This window comes from Ziziphus jujuba, chromosome 10 (genome assembly GCF_031755915.1).
Source record: "Ziziphus jujuba cultivar Dongzao chromosome 10, ASM3175591v1".
In the NCBI taxonomy this organism is placed as follows: domain Eukaryota; kingdom Viridiplantae; phylum Streptophyta; class Magnoliopsida; order Rosales; family Rhamnaceae; genus Ziziphus; species Ziziphus jujuba.
In genome coordinates, this window is record NC_083388.1 from 11392371 (window position 1) to 11414664 (window position 22294).

The following is a 22294-nucleotide window of genomic DNA, read 5'->3' on the forward strand; positions in this document are numbered from 1 at the left end:
AAGAAATTCAATTAATTAATTATAATTATTGGGAAAATACAGAGATCTGTTGCGAACCAGCTCGCATCCTAAAATCGAAGAACCCATGATAAAATGACACGTAAGCATTGTGGGGGTTGACCAGAACAAGTAAAGGACAAAACCATATAAACCATTTCTCTCTTAATATTTCCGAGTAAATGACGTGGCGCTTTCCGAAACGGGACTTAAATGCAACCAACTGTGCAGCTGATTAAGGCCCAGGGGTGATACTAGAAAATGACAAAACCATCCTCGGAGAACCCACGTGTCATGGTTCCGTTTGATGGAATCGAAATAGTCGTCGCCGTTGCTATGCACCACAAATGTACCATAAAATGTAAAAACAAGCAATGCGAAAAAAATGTTGCCGTATCGTCGAATTGTTAAAGAGCTCTCTCTCTCTCTCTCTCTCTCTCTGTCTCTTTCTCTCTCTTTCTATTTCTCTGCCTCTCAGAGTTTTTCTGAGTCTCTTAAAATTTTCTCTCTGTATTTTCTTGTTTGGTGGGGTATCGTTGTGTGTTTTGGGCACCGCTTTTAGCTGAGGAAATTAGAAAAGAGGAAAGAAATAGGCAGTCATGGGCTGCTTTCGCTGCACTGGAAAGTCGAGCAAAAGATCAGAGAACAGCCATAACAAGAACAATAAGGCAGACGATCAAGCTGCGCAAGGTATTTTTACGAACATTTTTTCTCTTGGTGAAGTTTTTTTTGGAACATTGAAAGATAACCCATTTTGTTTTGATCATGGTGGTGCTTGATTTGTTTTTTTTTTGAAGCATTTGGAAAACTTTTTTATTGTTTTTGAAAAAGAAAAGAAAATTTTGGTTTTTTTTATTTTTATTTTTATTTTTTTGTTGTTTTTTTTCATGGGTTTGTGGTGAATCGATCATATATGAACTGTTTTTCCTTTTTTTTTTTTTCGGTTCCCCTTAAATTTTGTCGGTGATATTTCTCTGCCGCACCGACGTTCATGTCGTTTCCCTTGCCGTTTGTGGTGGCTCTTAATTTCATTGTCTTTCCGAGTCATACTGATTTCCTTCCTATTCAACTTTTTTGGGACAATTTGATGAATTTAGTTTTCCTAGATTCTGGGTTTTTTAGTACAAACTGTTGATGATGGTCGGTGTTCTCTTTCCAATGATTTCTCTTTGCAAACCGTATATATTTTCTCACTCATCCCTGTTGAGGTTCCTTTTGAAATCACAGTATGTAATTATGATATTGTTTATTACAACGAAAAAAAAAGAAAGTAATTGGATAATAACATTTTCTTTTCCGCTGATATGGCATCAATTACCTAGTTTCAAGTTTTCATCTTTTGTTTTTATTCTGGTTTAATTCTAAGGTGCTTTTTCGAACTGTTTAATCCCATCGAATTCTAAATTTATTGCTTTTTGTTTGTTTAATTTTGTATTACTAGTAATGAATCTCTTTAGAGTATTTGTATGGTTGGAAATGTCTAGTCCATAATCCCAACTCTATTCTGGGTGTTGAATTTTTGTCATTTTCTGTTTTTTGTTTGCTTCTAAATTTAACGACTGTGGTTTTTCCGATCTCATTTCTGAGAAGATATAATCAAAATAATCTTTTTGTCTTTTTTCTTACTACACACGTTATTTTATGTTTTTCTTCTTTGGCCTACAACTCTCTCTCACATGTCTTTTGTATATTTGTGAAATAGATGGTCAGAGAGTCAATTCAAATCTGCATGTTAAAGGAGATTTGGATGTAAAGAAGGAAACGGTCTCTAAGGATGACCAATTACAATTGGATGTCAAGGACTTAAACATGAAAGATGGGAAAACCAATGGCGGGCGGGCACAGACATTTACCTTTGATGAGCTGTCGGCTGCTACTGGCAATTTCAGATCGGACTGTTTTCTAGGTGAAGGAGGTTTTGGCAAAGTTTACAAGGGTTACTTGGAGAGAATCAACCAGGTTGGTTGTGAATCTGATTTTTAATGCTATTCTGTGTGAACCTTATCGTCGAAATTAACAAAGCCTCATGGTCTCCGCTTTTCGAAATGTAGTATTTAATTAAACTAGGAAGGTCAACTGAAAGGTATCAATCTGAGCTCCTCGAGCTCACTGGTGATAGAAGTAGTGTTATATATGATACTCTGGCTTTACACATATGAAAGTTCCTTTTGTGCTGTGGATCGTGGTCTGATGAGATTTAGGTGTTGTTTCTGAAGTTAATAATCAAGTAGTGTTGCAGTTTTTATCTGAAGTTTAAGACAGGTGGAACGTGACTGAGTTTTGTTGCTGTGCTGTAGGTTGTCGCTATCAAACAACTTGACCGCAATGGACATCAAGGGCATAGGGAATTTGTGGTTGAAGTATCGACGCTAAGTCTTGCAGACCACCCTAATCTAGTCAAATTGATTGGATTTTGCACTGAGGGAGATCAAAAGCTATTGGTGTACGAGTACATGCCATTAGGATCTTTGGAAAATCATTTACATGGTAATCTAACTTTAACACAAAAAAAATCTCATTTTTTTTTTTTCCCACTATCCCTCCTGTTGCATTATTTAAACTGTTAAACTTTCTCTGCCATTTTTCTAAGATTATGGGATGATTGTTTTTCTTAACCTATGTCTTTCCTGTTAACAGATATTATTCCAGGTAGGAAAGTACTAGATTGGAATACAAGAATGAAGATAGCAGCCGGTGCTGCAAAGGGCTTGGAATATTTGCATGACAAGATGAAACCCCCTGTTATCTACCGGGATCTTAAATGCTCAAACATCTTGCTTGGTGAAGGGTATCATCCCAAACTATCTGACTTTGGCTTGGCAAAAGTAGGTCCCAGTGGGGATAAGACTCATGTTTCTACCAGGGTTATGGGAACATATGGGTATTGTGCTCCAGATTATGCCATGACAGGTCAGCTTACATTTAAATCAGATATTTATAGCTTTGGGGTTGTTCTTCTGGAGCTTATCACTGGCAGGAAAGCAATTGATTCAACAAAAGGTCCTAAGGAACAAAACCTGGTTGCATGGGTAAGATGGCTCTATGATCTCATTCCTTGTGCTAAAAAGTAATAATTCTATTGTTTGAATTGTTTCTCTTCTGAATATTGTGTTCTATGCAACAAAAGTTGCCATTCTGTATGTTGACGGACTTCTAAGCATTTTAGTTGGCTGTCTGCTGCCAAAGAGTTGTGGCATCAAGTGTGGAAGTTATGAGAAGCAACTTCTTGTGACCAATTGAATGAAGAAATACGTAAGAAATTAGGTAGTAGTGAGTTGAGATGGCCGCACTATCTTTATTCCTTGAAATTATTTTATGCATATATAATATATATATTTTCTTTTTTTCGCCCTTCAAAGAGGAAGATAGTCTTGTAGAGTGTTGTTATTGCAGTTTCTCCCATTTGTGGTAACTGTGGGTTAACCAGTTTTTATATGCGATGTTATAAACATTAGCTTATATTGTCTTACTGATACAGTTTAAAACCAAAGTTCATATATGAAGTTTTGCATGAAGAATGTAAACAAGATCATGCTAGTGTCTCGGTAATGTTGCATACAAAAGTGTTTCAAAAATAAAGTCATCTCTTTGTTGATCTTACGAGGAGTTTTCCTTGAAGTTCATCTCTACACTCCCCTATTACATGGAATTAAGTCCTGTTTGAGCTAGGCTTATTTTTCTTTCTGGAGTTTTACCATTTATGCTTTGTAACTATCATAACTTGGGAGATCTGTTGGCCACTATTTTTGAAAAACCAGTATATTAGATTTAGAGTTATTGTTAGATAGCTGAAGTGCTACCTTTTTGATCATGTTTATGAATGCATGACTATCGATTTTTGTTTGACAGGCACGGCCCTTGTTCAGAGACCGGAAGAAATTCTCACAAATGGTTGATCCTTTACTCCAAGGTCATTATCCTGTCAGAGGGCTATACCAAGCTTTAGCTATAGCTGCTATGTGTGTTCAGGAGCAGCCTAATATGCGGCCTGTAATATCTGATGTGGTTACCGCTTTAAATTACCTTGCTTCACAGAAATATGACCCCCGAATCCATCCTGTCCAAAGCACCAAAAGGCATTCGTCTTCTCCTGAAATGAGAAGGGATGATGATAGGAGATGGATCACTGGAAATGGATCAGAGAGTGAGTGAGATATGTGAATGAAATCAAGAATAAAGCAGTCAATACCTTTTTGCGGCTCGTACATATGTGCCTGGTTATCAATTTTTCAAGTGGCAAAGATAACTGGTGCTTTTGCCAAATCTTCACATACACGGAATATTTACATTCTCTTATTCTCTCATCTATGTACATTGTGAGCTGGGTTCTTAATGTTAGATTTCCCCATTGTAGTTTTAGCCTCCATTTTGATAATATTACTCCATTTTCTTGTTCATTACCCCTTCTTTCATCAATTTCCAAACTATGTATATTTTCTAGGATATCAGAGCAATCGGAATGTTCATTTCGGAAAATGGACTGCTGCAGCTGTTCCCTTGTCTCATCATGTTAATAGGGTAGCACTTGTTGAGAGGAATGTGAAAAAGAAGTTGAGGAGCTTAAAAAATATTCTTCTACTTAACCCGCTGCAAGGTGGAGTTTCTGGCTGCTGAGTTTTTTAGTATCTAACTTGAACAAGGCTGCTTGGTGGTTGTTATTGATTCTTATAAAAGTATGGAAATGGTAGTTGTTAGGAAAGTAAATTGATTTGAACGAGTCTTAAAGCGAATTATTACAAGTTGGGTTGTATCATGGTTATTTTGGGTTGTAGCTGTTCTCACGCTCATGAAGTCCTAGAAAGTTGAGGGTTCAAGTTCATGGCTGTAAAGGATGTTATGACCTGACTTGGTATTGAAAAAATAATAATAATAATAATAATAAAACAAAAAAAAAAAAAAAAAAAAGCAAAAACAAAAACCCAACTAGGTGTGGTCTTCGTGCGAGTTACGTGCACCACCATGTAATAGAGTTTTAGTTATTTATTTATTTATTTTTATAATAGTTTATTTCTTTAGTTGTCATAAAAAATAATAATAATAATACTTGTTTTTGCTTTATTGTTTTTTGAAATATAAGGGAAAGATTGTCAAAGAAACTGAATTTGTTTTTCTTGTTATGTAAAACATAAGATGATGTTTAAATATTTTTCTTCTTATGTAAACATAAGATGATGTTAAATTCCACTTTCATACCCAAATTGTAATTAAGATTTTAATTATTATTTTTGTTGTTGTTGTTGGATTGAATAGTGTCAAATTAAATTGTAACAAATAAGATAAACAAAGGTCATTATTGCAACAAATTAAAATATATCATAGTGGATTTGATCAATTAGAAAATATAAAAACCAAAAAGAATGAATTACAATACCTAATCGATGAGAACATAAATCTACTTAAATAAATAAAATAAATAGATTGTCTGTTTGACTATTTTGTTATGAGAAATAGTATAAGAGTAACCTTTTTTTTTTTTTTAATAATAATAATAAAATCAACTTATATAGTCCAGTTGAGAAGCACGTGATATCGTTTTGTCAACTGTAAGTTAGTTTTGTTAGTTGGGACCTTTCTCGAAGGGATAGATTCCTAATGGTATCTGTCTGTTATAAAGTTCGATAGGAGTTGAAACAACAGAGGCTTATCAGTGCGCTTGTTTACCGAGAAAATCAAATCTTTTTGGTTATTTCCTCCGAAAGAAAGAAGCTACGAGAGATTGGTCATTTTTACAACTCTCAAACCAGTCTAATTCCTTTGCGTTTTTTGTGTTTGAGTCCGTCAATTGCTTCTTCTTTGTTCTGAAAAAAAGTTATATAACAAAAACCCTAACACTTTTTGGTATTTGCTCAGAATCTGATCGACAAAATGCAGCAGAGATTTACGACTGGTTACTCATCTCGAGTACCCGATGAAGAGCGAGGTCTGAAAAGCCCAGAAACACGTCAACCAACCCTACTGATCAAGCACTCTCCAAGGCCGCCAAGAGTTTTGGACGACGGCGATGACGCGCTCGACCTTCCAGTCTACGACATGCGTTTTGACATCGAGAAGAGGGAGATTTCTCAATCGCGCTCCAAGAAGTTGATCCACGCTGTTCCTCTGCTTCTCTTCCTCTGCTTCTTTATCCTCTGGTGGTTCTCTTATCCAGGTTCGAGGAAAATCCCTTGCTTTTCCTGTCTTTCTTTCTTTCTTGGTGTTGATTACTTATTTTCTTGCTTCGTATCCTGCATTACATATCATGGTTCTTTTTTTTTTTCCTCTGATTTTTTATTGTGCTAATGGCTGCAAATTGAGTTGCTTACTGTCAGTTTTTTGTTCTCTAGCAAGCAAATTTATGATATTCTTGGTGTTGAATTTATTTAAATTTTTTTGGATCTTTTTGTTACTCCCGGTAATAGCTTCATTGTATACTTGGAATCAAAGGATCTGTGAAAATCTTATTAGCCTATCTGGATCCACTTGATGGGTTTTCTTTCAAATTCAGAAAAATTCTGTGAAGGATCATATTTTCTGCTTCTTTTGTTGCTGTTCCTTATTGGTTTCTTGTCGTTTTATTACTTGCACCGAGAACTATTATCAAAGTTTCAATTTTGGCAATAGCATATATGTTTTTTTGGGGTTATGTAAAGAATCAAAACACTATGAACCAATTTAAGTGGGGCTGAATTTTTATACATACTTAAGAAAATTGAACATGAGATATATAAATTGTACAATACCCACATTTTCTTTTGTGCTTTCTTAATCTTTAGTTATAGAAATAATGTTAATATGCAAGTTTTTTAGTTTTTCATACATATGTTTATTTGTATATATGGAACAGTGAATTTGGTGATCAAAGATGGCAGAATTATGTCTATTCAGCCGATTGAGATGGAACAGCCTCTTAACAACAGCATTACCCACATTGATCTTGGCATTGTAGCAGCAGCTGTATCACCACCACTCCCCTCAATTCCTCAGAATTTTACAGGCAACAATGCAGCTGAAATAATTTCTGGTAAGGAAAAAGAGTAGGTGAAGATCAATTTTTTATTTTTGGACCAAAAGTAAAAATTAGATAGCTATTAACCCTTACAAATACAGTATAGCATTTTTTTTTTCCCCCCTCACAATATTGATATGGAGATTGAGAGACTTTTGCTGCAGATAGACTCAAAACTTTATGAGATTGTGATTGATAGAAGCCCCTTGGAGATGTTTTTATCTCCGTTGTTGTGAGGAACAGTAATGGAAATTGTTGCAGCTAGAATTTACAAACATAACAATCAGTTCATAATGCGCTGTACCAAAATTTATACAGACAAATAAAGCAAAAGAATTGTAAAATTGAATGTCACTCATTTTATGATAACCTATATGCTTTCAAAATTGGGTTTTTAGCTGAACTAAAAGCTTGAAAAAAAAAAAAAAATTGTCTTCTGAGCTCTGTTCCCAGTAACAGCTTTGGCATTGATTTTATTCCTATATTCCATAAGATCTTGATTCAGAAGCAGGAAAAACCATACAATAACAGAGCAAGAAAAAAATTTTATCTTCTATATTTCCTCTACAATTCACTAATTTCACCTCCTCGACAATTTCCCACCCATAAGTACATTGTGGATTTCTTATTCGACGGAAGAACTCTACAACAATCCCTCCTTGGTGACTGCACAAGAAAAGAAAAATTTATGTTTCATTTAGTCACAAAGCTTTGTCATAATGAATCCTGCAAAAAAAAAAAAGAAAAAACAATGTATTTCCAAACAACTTCCTTACCTTCTGCCACCGAAGAGGGTCCGGCCTTTTCAAGACAACGATGGAATCGATGCTTTCCGGTGATGCCATTTTCCACCGGCAATAAGGATGGCGTGATTTGTCACGAGAGTAAGAGCCGACTATTTGCCTTTTAGGCCGGTCATATCGAACCGTGCTCATATAGAAGATATAAGGCTTCTGACAAGGGTGTTTGGTGACAGGCCTAGTGTTGAATGCATAAGCAGTGTAATCAGACCTTGGATACCAATTGAGGAATGTTCTTGTTGGCATCTCAAGCTCTCTCGGGGAGAGTACTCCTCTTAAGATTTGAACCACATAGCCCCATGAAACAGAGATGGACCAGTGTCGATTTTTATCGTAGCAGATTGATTGCTGCATTATACTAGCTGAGTCTTGCTTGACGGATTGGAATAGGCGTTGCAGAGCATTTACTCTGCTCATTCGAGGAAATATCGGTTCTACTACATCAAGGTGGTGAATTGACACCAATGGTGCCACTGGATGTGCTCCTAGAAGGCCTAATAGGTCTCCATAAACATCATACTGCAAAACCCACAAGAATAGGAAAAAAATAAAGAACATTTTCACTTTCCCATTTCCCAAACATCTTTTTTTCTATCTGTTAAAGAAAGTGATCACAGTTTGATATGATCCAAACAAAGGTTTTACCTGATGAAATCCTGCTTCCCTGGTGAGTGGCACACCCAATTCAGCCATACAAGCCTGAATCCTATCATCGCTGCCATACAATCCTGGATATCTCTGTATACACCTGTCCTGGATCTTTTCCAATTCTTTCGCCAATGGATAGCTTATTGCAAATCCACCTCCCCCATACGCCATGGCGTACGAGAAATATATGTTCTGAACATGACTCTCCGAGGAGCTACCGATGTAATAAAACTGCGTGTGGTCATACTTGGACAGAATTCTCACCACATTGTCTACGAAAAAAACAGTATCATCATCTCCCATTACAAACCATCTCACATCCTTCAAACCGAGCCTCAGTGTCTCCGAGACTATCCTTGAAATCCTGAGTGCAGATCTCTGTCCCTGACGGTTTGTGTATTTGAATTTGGCAGTCCCACCTGAGATTCGAATCTGGGGTAGTGGCTCATTCCTGGTAGTTCTAACCTGTTTGTCTAGCCAAACAACACCTCTGGTCACATTAGGCCTCCACCATACCTTTATATATTCTTTCCTCTTTGCCCACAGATTCGATGAAGCTGCTATACCAAACACAATGTGTTTAAGCTCAGTATCGGATCCAATTCTCTTCTGGGGAACTAAAACTTTGATTGTTCTTGGTGGTTCTTGTTTCTGAACCCGCTTTTTTTCTTCTTTGGGAGGTTCAGGTTCGAGATCGATGGAAGAGACATTGTCAGAGAGAGTTTGGAGGTGTTGCTGTGTGGAGGTATCTAAGGATGTTGAAGTCGATGCAGGACAATCAGGGCGGTCAGTGGTGAGGATGAGATTGGAAGAGTAGAGAATGTAGACGACGGAGATAAAGAGCAAGAACCAAGTGATGGTGTTCCTGAAACCTATGAGGTGCATGCCTTGTAAGGCGGAGTTCATGGGATCCCAAGATGTTCTTGATGCTGTTGTTATAGTTTGAGGTTGTTTTTTGTCGGTGTCTTGGTCGAGTTTGTGGTTGTTCTTGATGATGGTGGTGGTGTTGTTGTTGTTGTTTCCCATGTTATGGGGGGTTTCAGTTCCAATATGCTTGGAATTGGGGGGTTGTTTGAGAAAGCAGGCAATGGAAAGAGAAGGTTCGGGTTTGAGAATTATTCGGATCAAAGAGAGAGAGAGAGAGAGAGAGTTGTGTCTATGTGTGTGTTTCTAATATTTCCATTTTTGATATGATAATGTGTCACTGAGAAGTTGGTTATGCAAAGCGATGTTGAATGCGAGTAAGATGGAAGCTTAAGTTGGAATGTGTAATAAATATGGGTGCGGAGGGGAGGGTGGTTGGATGCCATTGGCTATGAAAAGAATAAAAGGATTGTTCTCTTTTTTTTTTTCGATTGAGGAAGGAGGATTCTTTCGTGGTTATTCAATTGTGAAAAAGGTGTGTTTTAGTAATTTCATGAGAAATTTGAAATAGTGAGAGTGCATAAAAATACGTAGTCAGCATGTGTCGTTTGAATTGGAGGTTTGATAATAATCAGCATGTGTGTCATCAAAGATGTACTTTGAAGAAGTAGCGCAAACTGTAGACTAAATAGGTCTCACTGCATATAGGTATAGTTGTTGGGAAATATGGAAAACATTGAAATAAAATCATCCATGAGGGAGGACAATCTGTCTCAGGAATGGTCATTCAGCATATATATATATATATATATATATATAGAATTTTTCTATAATCAGGTCTGACATGATCAAAATGATACAATCCAAAAACATGCTAAAAATTTTAAAATTATCCGAATTCTCTTCCCGCTCGACGCCATGGCAAATTATCCGAATTCTCTTCCCGCTCGACGCCATGGCTCCCGCTCACACCATCAATTAAAAGATTCCCAACAAAAGAAAAGCATTAAAAAAAAAAAAAAAAAAAACAAAACAAAAAAAACTCCACAATCTCCAAATGGTTCCAAAAAAATTGCAGAAAAAGAAAAAGAAAGCTCCACACGCATTACAGAAAAACAAAAAGAAAGCTCTGGAAAAATTGCTAGCACTTCTTGTATACATATTGATTTGTTTTGATAGGAATCTGGCGGCAGGTTGCCAAAGGGCATTCCGTTGTTAAATGGGCGTTTCCTTTTCTTGCCCTCTTCCATAATTCCCGTCAAAGGACTGGAAAAATTGCAACAAAATCCATCAAGCATTGACAAAAAAAACCAAACAACATAAACATATATATTCTGTGCAAAGCATTTATCCTTCCCATCTTTAATCTCTCTCTCTCTCTCTTGCCTTGGCGTCTTAGTATAGCGGTCCAAAATCGCCGTCGGTCAGCTTCTTCTTCTTGTTCAATTCAAAGTGGCGGCAGCGATGGAGTTTAAAATTCTGCTTTCTTTGCTGCAAAAAAACGCTTTTTGAAAACATGGGCAACACTTCCTACTACTACTACTAGTCAAAACCCATCTTCTTCTTTTTCATCATCATTCACAGTTGATTTCTTGGTGAACTCATGTGCGGTTCCTTTTGAAATGGCTCTCACTACTTCCAAAACTCTCCAACTCGACCGTAAGAGTAATGCCCAGAATTCCCAATCTGTGCTCAATTTCTTAAAATCTCGCAAATTCGATGATACCCAGATAGCTAAATTGATCTGAAACCATCCTTCCATCCTCCAATCCAAGATACGTACCAATCTCAGCTCCAAATTTCAGTTCCTCATCGAAAATGGCTTCTCTAGTGAGCTTCTTCCAGAGCTGATCATGTCGAACTCCAGAATTTTGAGTTTTTTTTTTTATTACTTAAAATCGTTGACTTTTTCCACTTTGACCTTTTTCTTTTTTAAAAAAATAATTTTTTTTTTCTAATATTAAAATCACTAAACCCAACGCATTGCTTATATTTTTTTTGATCTTTTTCTTTATAAGAAAAATAATTTTTTTTTAATATTGAAATCATCAAAACCAACGCTTTTATCTAATAAAAGCGTTGGCTTTTCTCATAATTGTTTTTTTTTGACCTTTTTCCTTTAAGAAAAAATAAGGTTTTTTTTTTTTTTTTTTTAACGTTTTTCTTTGCCTTTTTAATGCTACACTACGCTTGGTTCAAAAAGCAAGCAACAAGAAGCAGATCGAAGGGCCCCGCATTTAAAACCCTCTGCGCCGCCCTTTTTTTGACCCTACCCCTATAAAGCTATTGGGGTGATTTTTTATATTTATTATTATTTTGTCTTTTTTCACATTTTATAGTTTTTTTTTTTTTTTTTTTGCTTTATCAAATAAAATCTTTTTTTAAGGAAATATTTTTCAAAGCTGTTTTATTTTTAAAAAAATTAATTTTTTTTCTTTATCTATTGATGCATAAAACATTTTCAAAAATATAATTATTTTTATAAATTAAAAAATTATTAATTTTAATTTTAAAAAATTAAGAAGTTTAAAATTAAAATTATGTCCCACATATATATACATAATTTCGAATGAGGAATAGTATTTGTTTTTGTTTTTATTTATTTATTTAATGAAGAATAGTATTTGTTGGAGAAAAAAACAGAAAAAATAAAAAAAAACGAATAATTGTTTATTATATCATATATCAAATTAATAATTAACAATTTAAAAAAGCTAGCCTCGGCTTTGGTGCCCTGCCAAGTTCTCAGTGGACTCACATTAGCAATGTACATTACAGTAAAAATCTGACAAATTACCCCAAAAAAAAAAAAGTAAAAAATTAATGGGAAAAGAAAAGCCAACACTTTTAAAGCGTCAGTATTTTCAATATTAAAAAAAAAAAAAATCTTGTTTTCCTTACAAAGAAAAAGCAAAAAAAAAAAAAAAAATGATGGAGAAAAAAAAAAAAAAACCAACGCCTTTAAACAATAAAAACGTCGATTTTTGTGCTTTTAATATTTAAAAAAAAAAAAAAAAACTCAGAATCTTATCCTTAATATTTCTAGTTGATCGACCGGTCTCATAGATTGTCTTGGCAATCGTAGCACTCTGTTTAGGCTTCGTCTATGTGGAATTGGGAGAACTTCTACCCTCCTTCTCCACTCAATTTAGAATTCTTCGACCAGCGTGCTCAGTCCAAGCAATTAAACCATGATAAGCAATCCAATCATGATGATGATTTTGACGTCAGAAGTTGAAGAGGCGGGGACGGAAACTGACAGATCAATGTACGAATTCTTCAACCCCTCAGCCCAAAATCACCACCACCTCAAGGACGAGTATACAGAGACGGAGACCGTTGGTTGCTCCTGGAGTCGTATCCTCCATGTCCGCCAACCCTCAAGCTCCCCTTCGCCGTCGCCGCCCGTTCCTTCCCGTGGCGGTCAAATCCTACCACCGTTAAGGAGGCACCTTGCTTTCGCGTCAACGAAGCCACCGTTCCTCCCTCCAGATGATTATCATTGATTCTCCGGCGATGCTCACAGAGCTACCGATCAAGAACTTGAGCGTTCTTTTTCTGTAATGTTTGTGGAATTTTCTTTTTCTGCAATTTTTTTGAAACCATATCTGGTATGGAGATTGTGGATTTTTTATTTTTTATTTTTTTGGCAGTGCTTTTCTTTTGCTGAGAATTTTTTAATTGATGGTGTGAGCGGGAGCCTCCCGTGACGTCGAGTGGAAAGGGAATTTTAGCAATTTTTGGCTCGTGAGCTTCTTTATAATATTGACTGTCCGAGTAAAATCATTGGACTCAGGTCCGACTGACTACAGAAAAACTCTCTCTCTCTCTCTCTCTCTCTATATATATATATATATATATATATATATGTATATATGCTTATGAAGGATGATTTGAATTATTTAACCAAAATAACGATTAGGTGGCAGTTCTGCATATGGGAAGCTCAAAGACGAAGAGACAGAATTGGAATGTTTATAATCTCTTGAATTGGGTTGCTTTTGTTATAACTGATTTAAAAACTTATTAATATTATTTAGCTATATGAATGATTTTACTGGAACACTAAGTCTAAGTTGTTTTCAATGTAATAATTCAATTGTTTAGTTGAATTGGAACTTGATTGATATATCAATTTTTATAAAATAGCATTATATAACGTATATATTTGGTTGCTTTGTGAAAGTTAATTTTTTATTTTATTTAGTAGTAATGTATATGTTAATTTATATATTTATTAACGTTAAAATTTTGCTTATAAAGTTTATTTTTTCTTATTATTAAATTATACAAAATCAGTGTTTTATTCTCAAAAATTAGCTAGTGAATAACATGTTCTTACTCCAAAATCTATAAATAGGAACTTTCTTTTCTATTTAGAAACATTGAATATTGGAAAATCAACTACTCTTTCTTTTTCTCTCAAAATACTCTTTTCTCAAATTCTTCATATTTCCTTATTATTAAGTTACAAGATTGCTAAAAATAATTTACTACTATCAAATATATTTTCTGTATATATATATATTATTTTTTTAAAACATTACATATGTTCTAAGGAGTTTGTAGAAATTTTTAATTGTACATAAGATTTTTTGAAGGATCGTTGCATCTTGGAAGATGAACAATAGAAAAACTAATGCAAAAGGGGACGTATCTTCTCTAAAATTAGCGAATTTACATTTTTCAATCTAACTAAATGTGATATCTTAAATTCTAAATAATTGTTTATTATATTGTTGTTATTGTTTGATATTTGGTATTTGTAATTGTGACTCAAATTTACTACTTGTTTTATTTCTAACATTCTTAGAGAAGAGATTCTGTTAGGATTTCTATTTTCGTTGCATCTTGTTTTACTATAGTATTTGTTGATTTTGTTTCTTGCAAACTTGAAAAATTTTTTGGCCAAAATTTCAAATATTAGCAACAACAAATGAACTTTTGACTTACTACTTTTGGTCTTTTTTCTGTTATTCTTAAATCTCCAAATGCAAAAGAAAATGTTTCTAAAATTGTTGGATCTTCTAAAACTATTGTATCTTTAAATTTTGGTAAGTATTCTAGTAAAGATTCTCAAACTATTTCTGTTGCTGATGATTTTGATGAAAAAGATATGTTATGCCATTTTAGGATTTTAAGTACTTTGTCTGAAATATTTATCGTATTTTTATTCTACTAAATCTGCTTTTGAATTATGGGATGTTTTGGAATAAAAATATGGGGTTGAGGAACTTGGTTTTAAAAGATATATTGTTAAAAAATAGCTTAACTTTCATATGACTGATAGATTGATGGTAAATCCATTTCTCATTAAAGTCATAATTTTGAAAATATTGGTTTTGATAAGAAAATGTTTCATTACAAGGTTGCCTTACTCTTGGTATGATTTTCAAAGAATTTTGAAACCAAAACCCGAACATTTTTCTTTTGATGAATTGTTTATTTGTCTTAGGATAGAAGACGAACATCATGAGATTTTAAAATCTTCCAAAAATAATTTCAAGTCAAAGCCTATATTATTGAAAATTTGCATAAATAAAAAATGAAAGGTTTTAAGAAAATTAGTTTTAACAAAAACAAAAATGCTAACAATTCTGATAAAAAGGATAAACATATTATTCAGAAAAAGATGAGTTTTTGTTAGGTTTGTGGCAAAACAAATCATAATGCCAACATTGGTTTTTTTTTTTTTTTTCCAAGAGAAGAGTTACACAAAAATACTCTCCCCCCTTATCCCTCACCGTACACTTTCATTTCAGCTTAAGCTTCCCCGGTTTGGGGGATTAATTGATTGGATACCCAAGAACCATAATCTTTCCTAGGAACAGCTTCTCCGACGATAGATAGGGGTCAGGTTTGTTTGGCATCTATGCCTCCTGCACTCCAAACAGTATGGGAGCCTTTCAGCTCGTACTGCTCACACTCCTAGATCTTCACAGCACCTCCTCCACCATAGTGTGAGCTGAAGGATCTTTTGACACAAAACCACAAGTAAATGTCTTGGAGACAAATTCTTCTTATAAGGCTAATGGGTATTTTATTTCTAGCCCACAAATAAATTTTATTTTTGAATTAAATGCATGATGGATTATTTCAAAGACTAATGTTCATGTATGTTCTGATAAAAAATTATTTTCTTTATATTAGGAATCAAATGCAATAACCATAAGTATGTGAAATGGAAATTTGGCTTAAATAATAAGAGAAGGACAAGTGAAATTGAACTTTTTTTTCCTTAACAATTCTATTGTTTTAGAATTTAGTTAGTACTTATTTATCGGTTCAAAATGGTTATAAAGTTGTATTTGAGTCAAATAAAATTGTATTTAAAGAATGGTTGTTTTATTGGTAAAAGATATTTGTAAGATGGTTTGTTTAAACTTAATATTATCAATTGTAATATTCATGATTTGTCTACTTCTTATACTTCTATTATGAATGTTGAATGTTTTAATTTTTGGCATGGTAGGCTTAGGCATATTATTTTCAATTCTATTAAAAGAATGATGCATTTAAATCTTATTCCAAAATCTTCTTTTATTTCTGAAAAATGTGATGGTTGTATTCAAGAAAAACAGCTTAGAAAATCATTTAAATTTGTTGAAAAATAAACTATTTTATTACAATTAATTCATAATGACATATGTGATTGCAACAATATTTTGACTCGTAGTAATAAATGCTATTTTATCACTTTTATTGATGATTTTTCTAAATATTATTACATTTCTTTATTTTAAAAGTGAATTATTTGATATGTTCAAGGTTTATAAGGTTAAAGTAGAAAATCAACTTGAAAAGAGAATAAAGATTTTGAGATATAATAGAGGTGGCGAGTATACTTTTAATGAGATGAATGAATTTTGTAAATTACATGGCATTATTCACCAGATAACTATGCCTTATTTACCACAATTAAATGGTGTAACTAAAAGGAAAAATATATCTCTACTTGATATGGTAAATTTTATACTTATCAGTTTTGGCTTGTCTAATAATCTATGGGGTGAAGCTTTATATTTTGCATATTTAACTCTTAATAGAGTTCCTTATAAAAGTTTTGATAAAACTCTTTATGAGCTTTGGGGAAAAAAAAAAAAAAAACCAATTTGAAATCTCTCAAAGTGTGAGGGTGTTTTGCAAAAATAAGTATTCAGGTGAACAAAAAGAGAAAATTGGATACTAAAATCACCGACTGTGTGTTTTATAGGTTCTTCTTTAAATAGTATTACTTATAGATTTTTGATATTAAAATATGATATTTCTGAATTTTTCTATGAATGCTATTATAGAATCTCATGATGCTACTTTCTTTGAAAATGTATTTCCAATGAAAGATAAAATTTTAAAACAAATTAGAGAAAACTCAACTTCTTATTTTATTCCTCTTGAAGATCAAATTGAACTTAGGAGAAGTGAAAGAAATAAAGTTGAGAAAAATTTTGAAAATGATTTTTTAAACTTTTTTATTTTATTTTATTGAAAATGACCCTAAAACGTAAAATAATTGGGTGCAAATACATTATAAAAAAAAATTGTCAATTGATGGCTCTATTGAAAAATTTAAAGTTAGACATGTCGCAAAATGTTTTAAACAAAAAGAAAGTATTGATTTCTTTGATACTTATTCTTCTGTTACTAAAATCACTACGATTAAAGTTTCAACTGTTTTAGCTACCATTAATAAATTAGAAATTTACCAAATGAATGTGAAAATTAATTTTTTGAATGATGAACCAGATGAAAAGATTTACATGGATCAGTTTAAAAGTTTTATTAGTCCTGATCAAGAAAAGAAAGTTTTTAAATTAGTTGAATCTCTTTATAGTTTAAAACAATCACCAAATAAATGGCATAAAAAGTTTGATAGTGTGACTCTTTCTAATGGTTTTGTTATTAATGATGCTAATAAATGTGTTTGTATTAAATTGTTAGAAGTTGATGTATAATTGTTTGTTTATATTTAGATGGTATTCTTATTTTCGATACAAGTTTGAATGTCAGTAATAATACCAAAATATTTTTGTCTAAGAATTATGATATGAAGGATCTTGGCATTGCTAATGTTATTTTTGCCATAAAACTAATAAAGTGTGATGCAAGTATTATTTTGTCATAGGGATATTATGTTGAAAATTTCTTAAAATAGTTTAATTTTTGTAATATGAAGCCTGTGTCTAAACCTTTTGATCCTAATTCAAAGTTAATAAAAAATAAAAGTGATGCAATATCACAACTTTTATATTCTCAAATTATTGGTTCCTTTATGTATTTATCTAACTCCACTAAACTTGATATATCTAATAGATATTCATGTAATCCTAGTCGTAATCATTAGATTGCTTTAGATGAAACTGAAATCTTGAAAGGTATAATTGATTATGGTATTAATTATATTGATTTTTCTACAATCTTGAAATGTATTTGTGATGCTAACTAGATTTCAAATTCAGATGAAACTAAAGATACCAATGCTTATATTTATACTTTGGATGTTGATGTAGTAGCATGGAAGTTAACAAAGTAGACTATGATTTCCAAATAAAATAAGGAAAATTGATTTCATTGCTCTAGACGTTGCCAATAATGAAGTTGAATGGTTGATAAGTCTTTTGGCAGACATAGCAATTTTGCCTCATCTAATTCATATTGTACTTTTGCGTTATGATAGTCAAGTAACTATTACAAAGATAGAGAATAAAAATAATAATGAGAAAAGGAGACATATAATGATTAGACATAAAATTATTAAACAATTACTAACACATGATGTTATTTCTCTTGATTTTGTTAGATTTGAGAAGAATATTGTGGACCCCCTTAGAAAAGGCTTAGGTCCTAGATATGTTATTGAATCATCGAAAGGTATGAAATTAAAGCCTATAAATATAGCACCACAATGGATACCTAACCTTTGTAATCGGAGATTCCATAAAGAATGTTTAATGGGTAAGAATGAAACAAGAGTGTAAATATAAAGCATTATTTTATAATTGTGGAGAAATTCCTAATTCCCATTCTTATGGTGATAGTGCTTAAAAATTATGATGGTATATGAAGATTATAATTTTTAATGATTCCAAGGCATGTACATGTACAGGGAGTTGATCACATACTATCCTTGTAGGTTTATCTACGTGAGTATTATAGTGTGGTTGCTACCGTGGAAAATCAGGCTACTCCCTATAAATACTCATTATACAAGATACGTGCAAATGACTATTAATGCCCAGAACTTAAAAAGAATTACATGTACTATGTGTATTATCAGTGAAAATCTGGTCAAAGAATTCAGTTCAAAACTTAATTCACTATAGTTCTTTCATAAATAAACTTATAAATAGTAAGTGTTGGTTAAAATCTAGAAGGTACCTACATCCATTGCACAGTAAAAAATGCTTAAAGTCTATTTATTTTATAAAATTATATTTTCATAATTTTTCAATATGTGGGGATTATTATAATTGATATAAAAAATTACTAATATTATTTAGTTATATATTATATGAAGAAGGATTTTACTGGAAGATTAAGTCTAAGTTATTTTCAACGCTATAATTCAGTTGTTTAGTTGAATTAGAAAATGGTTAGTATATCAATTCCTATAAAATATTATTATCTAACGTATATATTTAGTTGTTTTGTAAAAGTTAGTTTTCTATTTAATATATTAGTAACATATATGTTAATTTATACATTTATTGACGTTAAAAAAGTTGGTTTCTAACGTTTATTTTTTTCTTGTTATTAAGTTATACAAAATCAATTTTTTATTCTTAAGAATTAGCTAGTAAATAATAGATCCTAACTCCAAGCAATATAAATAGAAGCTTTCTTTCCCATTTAAAAATACACAATATTGGGAAATCAACTACTCTCTCTTTTTTTCCTCAAATCCTCCATATTTTCTTTTTATTAAGTTACAAGATTACTAAAAATATTTTACTACTTTAAATATATTTTTTATGTGTATATATATTTTGAATATTACAGGTGTTTTAAAGAGTTTGTGGGAATTCTTAATTGCACATAATTATCTTGAAAGATCCTTGTATATTTAGAGATGAACATTAAACAATCCATTGCAGAAGGAGGTATATTTTCTCTAAAGATAACATATTTATATATTTCGATCTAACTAAGCAGACTATTCTAAACTCTGAATAATTATTTATTATATTATTGCCGTTGTTCAGTGATTGGTATTTGTAATTGTGATTTAATTTTGGTACTTGTTTTATTGTTAACTGTTTCATTTATGCATTTGGACAGTAGAATTGGGCTGAAAAAGAAATTATAATATCTAAAGGTGATTCGAAATAGCTCATGAGCAGCACATCTTCAATAATCATTGATATACCTTGGACTCTGTCTACTTATCATTGAAGACTTTTAATTTACCAAAAAGAAAAAATCATTGAAGAGTTTTTTAAGGAATAGGCGAAATAGGCATAAAATCTTGAGATTTAGGAAGCTACTTATGCCCCAAGGAGACAAACGATGCTTGGGTAGCTGAACGAGCCTTTAATCCTTCTCCAAATATTGATTAAGCTCAATAAAAAGATCCCATAGTTCAACAAAAAAAATCACTTCCAATTTCCAGATTAGCAAAGAACTCAATATACTAACAACCATTATTCTCTTAAATCATACCGCAAGCTCTAATCCTTTTAAATTCCTCTTTGTAGAACCTTCAATATTGAACTCAACCATCCTTCCTTGAAGGTGACCAAGCCAAAAACTGCTTCAGGTCAACGAGTGATTGTCGACTGTAAGCGAATACTTTAATCTATTTATTTAAAAAATAGAGCTGTTGGACCAATAATAATAATAAAACCAAACGGACTTTCAAGTTAACAACCTACTCAAAAACATAGATGATTATAAAACACTTTTTTTTTTTTTCTTTCTTTTTTGGTAAATAAAAACACTTGGTAGAGAATCTTCAAAAACCTCTTTATTTCTCCAAAACCAAACAAACCATAATATAATTGTGAAAATTCAATTACTATTCAATCCTTTTATGCCTTCTAGCTAGTCATTAAAGTTAAGAGCAACTTAATTACCATTATGCGTTTAATTCCTCAAATCACTCCTAATATAATAAACTTTCAAACATTAATTGTACAATTCATAACGAGGAAGGGTCAGAAGCAATTTTTTCTTCCCACCCATTGCTTATTTGAAATAAGCTTACAACAAGTAAGAAGCCATGAGAACATTTTAGTCTTGGGAGGGGTGCCTAGTTTCCAAATAAAAGATCATTTCCACATGCCAATTGCCATCATCAGCAATTGACTCATAAGCAGATTTGACAAAATCGAAGCAATTAGAAGCTTCTTTTTCCAAATATATTAATCCTTAATATGCCCATCAAAACTTAAAGAAATACTTAGAATGTGATGGATAATGTCCTCTCACAATATTCCTTTTTAAGTTTCTCCAAATCACAAAGTCAGAAACTTCACAATTAGAATAATTTGAGCTATTTTGACTGACACCTATCTCAAGCCGATAGCCACTTCCAACCCAATTGTCCTTCCACAAGTAATTGACTTTGTACCATCACCCACTTTCTATAGCAAACCCATTTTTAAGAATTTTAGCACCAAATTTAAACTCTTTCCATGTACTGGAACAATATTCTTTTTAGTAGAGGCAAGGTCCAAAATTTCAAATATCCCAGATATTCACTTATGAACATTTTAGCCCATAAACCATCATCTTTCTAGATGATTTCCCTAGAAGTGCTTCTCCATTTTCTTTAAACCAAATCCTTCTTTACAGTCAGGAATACAAACAAAATCCCATTTAATTGGATTGATTCCTTTTTTCTTTTTAAGACTTTTCTTCCCCTTCCAAATGATTTTATTATTATTATTATTATTATTATTATTACATGGTGCTTTTACGAATTTCGGTCAATTGAACAGTATCAATGGAAAACGCTGGGCCCATTTCAGAACTCCAAGCAGGCCCATATTAGACTCTTAGGCCCGGCTGAGCAAGTGCAAAAGAAGGGAGTTTTTAATCGAACAACCAAAATCTACTTTTTATTCACCAAAAAAAAAAAATCTATCTAATTTTTCAGTCAGATTTATTGGATACCCTACGGTGGAACAGACATGTACCATCACATGTTGGGTAGTCTGTAAACGATGACAGAGAAAAATCTCTGGTTGTGTAATACTCCATACCCCGACACACGAGTGAGCTCCAATTTTTATCAGTTCCAAATAATGTGTATATATATATATATATTTTATCTATTTTGTGATAAATAAAATCACAACTATTCATATCAATTCTAAATTAACGTATAGTATAAACCTAATATATAAATCATACTTGAGTAGTTAACCGAAAAGAAATTACTTTACTAGTTTATTACTTATTACTTGTGCCAATTTACAATTTTTTATTATAACAAAAATAATAATAATAATAATAGTGTGTTTCAATAGTTCCTTTTTATTTATTAATATTTGAAATAAATTTTCATATTTTCGACTAGTTATGGGGAAAAAATATTCCTTTCATATTTGTTAATATTTGTATAGAATTTTTAAAATTTAACTTTTTTAAACTTTTATTTTAAATTTTTGTTATTGTACAATAAAGTTTAAAGTTTAAGATATTATTATTTTTTAGGATTAATTTTTTTAAAAAAAATAATTGTACAACGATAAATCAGATGTGATTGAGTATTAAACTTTTTTTTTCCTAGTAACTTTATTTGTAACATGTAACATTTTTTTTAATATTCTTAATATTTTTTAATATTTTTAACAGGAATATTTATTTCATATGTAAATAAGGTTTGAAAATTTTTTTCTTTAAAAATTAATTTCTAAAATTTTATTTTTACAGTATTTAAAATTTCTATAGTTATTTTGGAAAGGAAAAAAAAAATAAAAGGCTACAATAACAAAGAAAATGTGTGCAAATATATATATATATATATATATATTTCATAGGTCCTTTTATTTAATGATTA

The 22294-nt window shown here is 32.1% G+C and overlaps 3 protein-coding genes across 6 annotated transcripts; 2 read left to right on the forward strand and 1 right to left on the reverse strand.

Moving 5' to 3' along the window:
• Positions 1-378: 378 nt before the first annotated feature.
• On the forward strand, positions 379-4473 carry LOC107411135 (probable serine/threonine-protein kinase PBL5). Of its 4 annotated transcripts, none has more exons than XM_048468371.2 (6): positions 379-687; positions 1700-1956; positions 2295-2484; positions 2635-3026; positions 3164-3249; positions 3847-3987. In XM_048468371.2, exons 1-5 carry the CDS (start codon positions 597-599, stop codon positions 3227-3229), a joined length of 996 nt encoding a protein of 331 aa, XP_048324328.1. In that variant the 5' UTR covers positions 379-596; the 3' UTR covers positions 3230-3249; positions 3847-3987. The 4 variants fall into 4 exon arrangements, with proteins under 4 accessions (XP_048324328.1, XP_048324327.1, XP_048324329.1 ...); XM_048468370.2 differs by having other exon boundaries at positions 3164-3261; positions 3847-3984; XM_048468372.2 differs by having other exon boundaries at positions 3164-3264; positions 3847-3971.
• Positions 4474-5529: 1056 nt separating this feature from the next.
• On the forward strand, positions 5530-7276 carry LOC125420916 (uncharacterized). The gene is made up of 3 exons (XM_048468374.2): positions 5530-5716; positions 5848-6145; positions 6821-7276. The coding sequence occupies exons 2-3, from the start codon at positions 5863-5865 to the stop codon at positions 7012-7014; spliced, it is 477 nt and encodes a 158-aa protein (XP_048324331.2). The 5' UTR covers positions 5530-5716; positions 5848-5862; the 3' UTR covers positions 7015-7276.
• Positions 7104-10001, reverse strand: LOC107411155 (uncharacterized). The gene is made up of 3 exons (XM_048468368.2): positions 8428-10001; positions 7759-8301; positions 7104-7648 (listed from the first exon to the last, which is right to left on the reverse strand). The coding sequence occupies exons 1-3, from the start codon at positions 9454-9456 to the stop codon at positions 7547-7549; spliced, it is 1674 nt and encodes a 557-aa protein (XP_048324325.2). The 5' UTR covers positions 9457-10001; the 3' UTR covers positions 7104-7546.
• Between the last annotated feature and the right edge of the window lie 12293 nt (positions 10002-22294).

Excerpts from the sequence above, each read along its gene's own strand:
- LOC107411135 (XM_048468369.2), top strand. The coding sequence starts at position 597 with ATGGGCTGCTTTCGCTGCACTGGAAAGTCGAGCAAAAGATCAGAGAAC. Across the intron at positions 688-1,699 it reads AGACGATCAAGCTGCGCAAG|ATGGTCAGAGAGTCAATTCA; the intron begins GTATTTTTACGA and ends TTTGTGAAATAG. Across the intron at positions 2,485-2,634 it reads TTTGGAAAATCATTTACATG|ATATTATTCCAGGTAGGAAA; the intron begins GTAATCTAACTT and ends TCCTGTTAACAG.
- LOC125420916 (XM_048468374.2), top strand. The coding sequence starts at position 5,863 with ATGCAGCAGAGATTTACGACTGGTTACTCATCTCGAGTACCCGATGAA. Across the intron at positions 6,146-6,820 it reads CTGGTGGTTCTCTTATCCAG|TGAATTTGGTGATCAAAGAT; the intron begins GTTCGAGGAAAA and ends TATATGGAACAG.
- LOC107411155 (XM_048468368.2), bottom strand. The coding sequence starts at position 9,456 with ATGGGAAACAACAACAACAACACCACCACCATCATCAAGAACAACCAC. Across the intron at positions 8,302-8,427 it reads GGGAAGCAGGATTTCATCAG|TATGATGTTTATGGAGACCT; the intron begins GTAAAACCTTTG and ends TGGGTTTTGCAG. Across the intron at positions 7,649-7,758 it reads ACCCTCTTCGGTGGCAGAAG|TCACCAAGGAGGGATTGTTG; the intron begins GTAAGGAAGTTG and ends TTTCTTGTGCAG.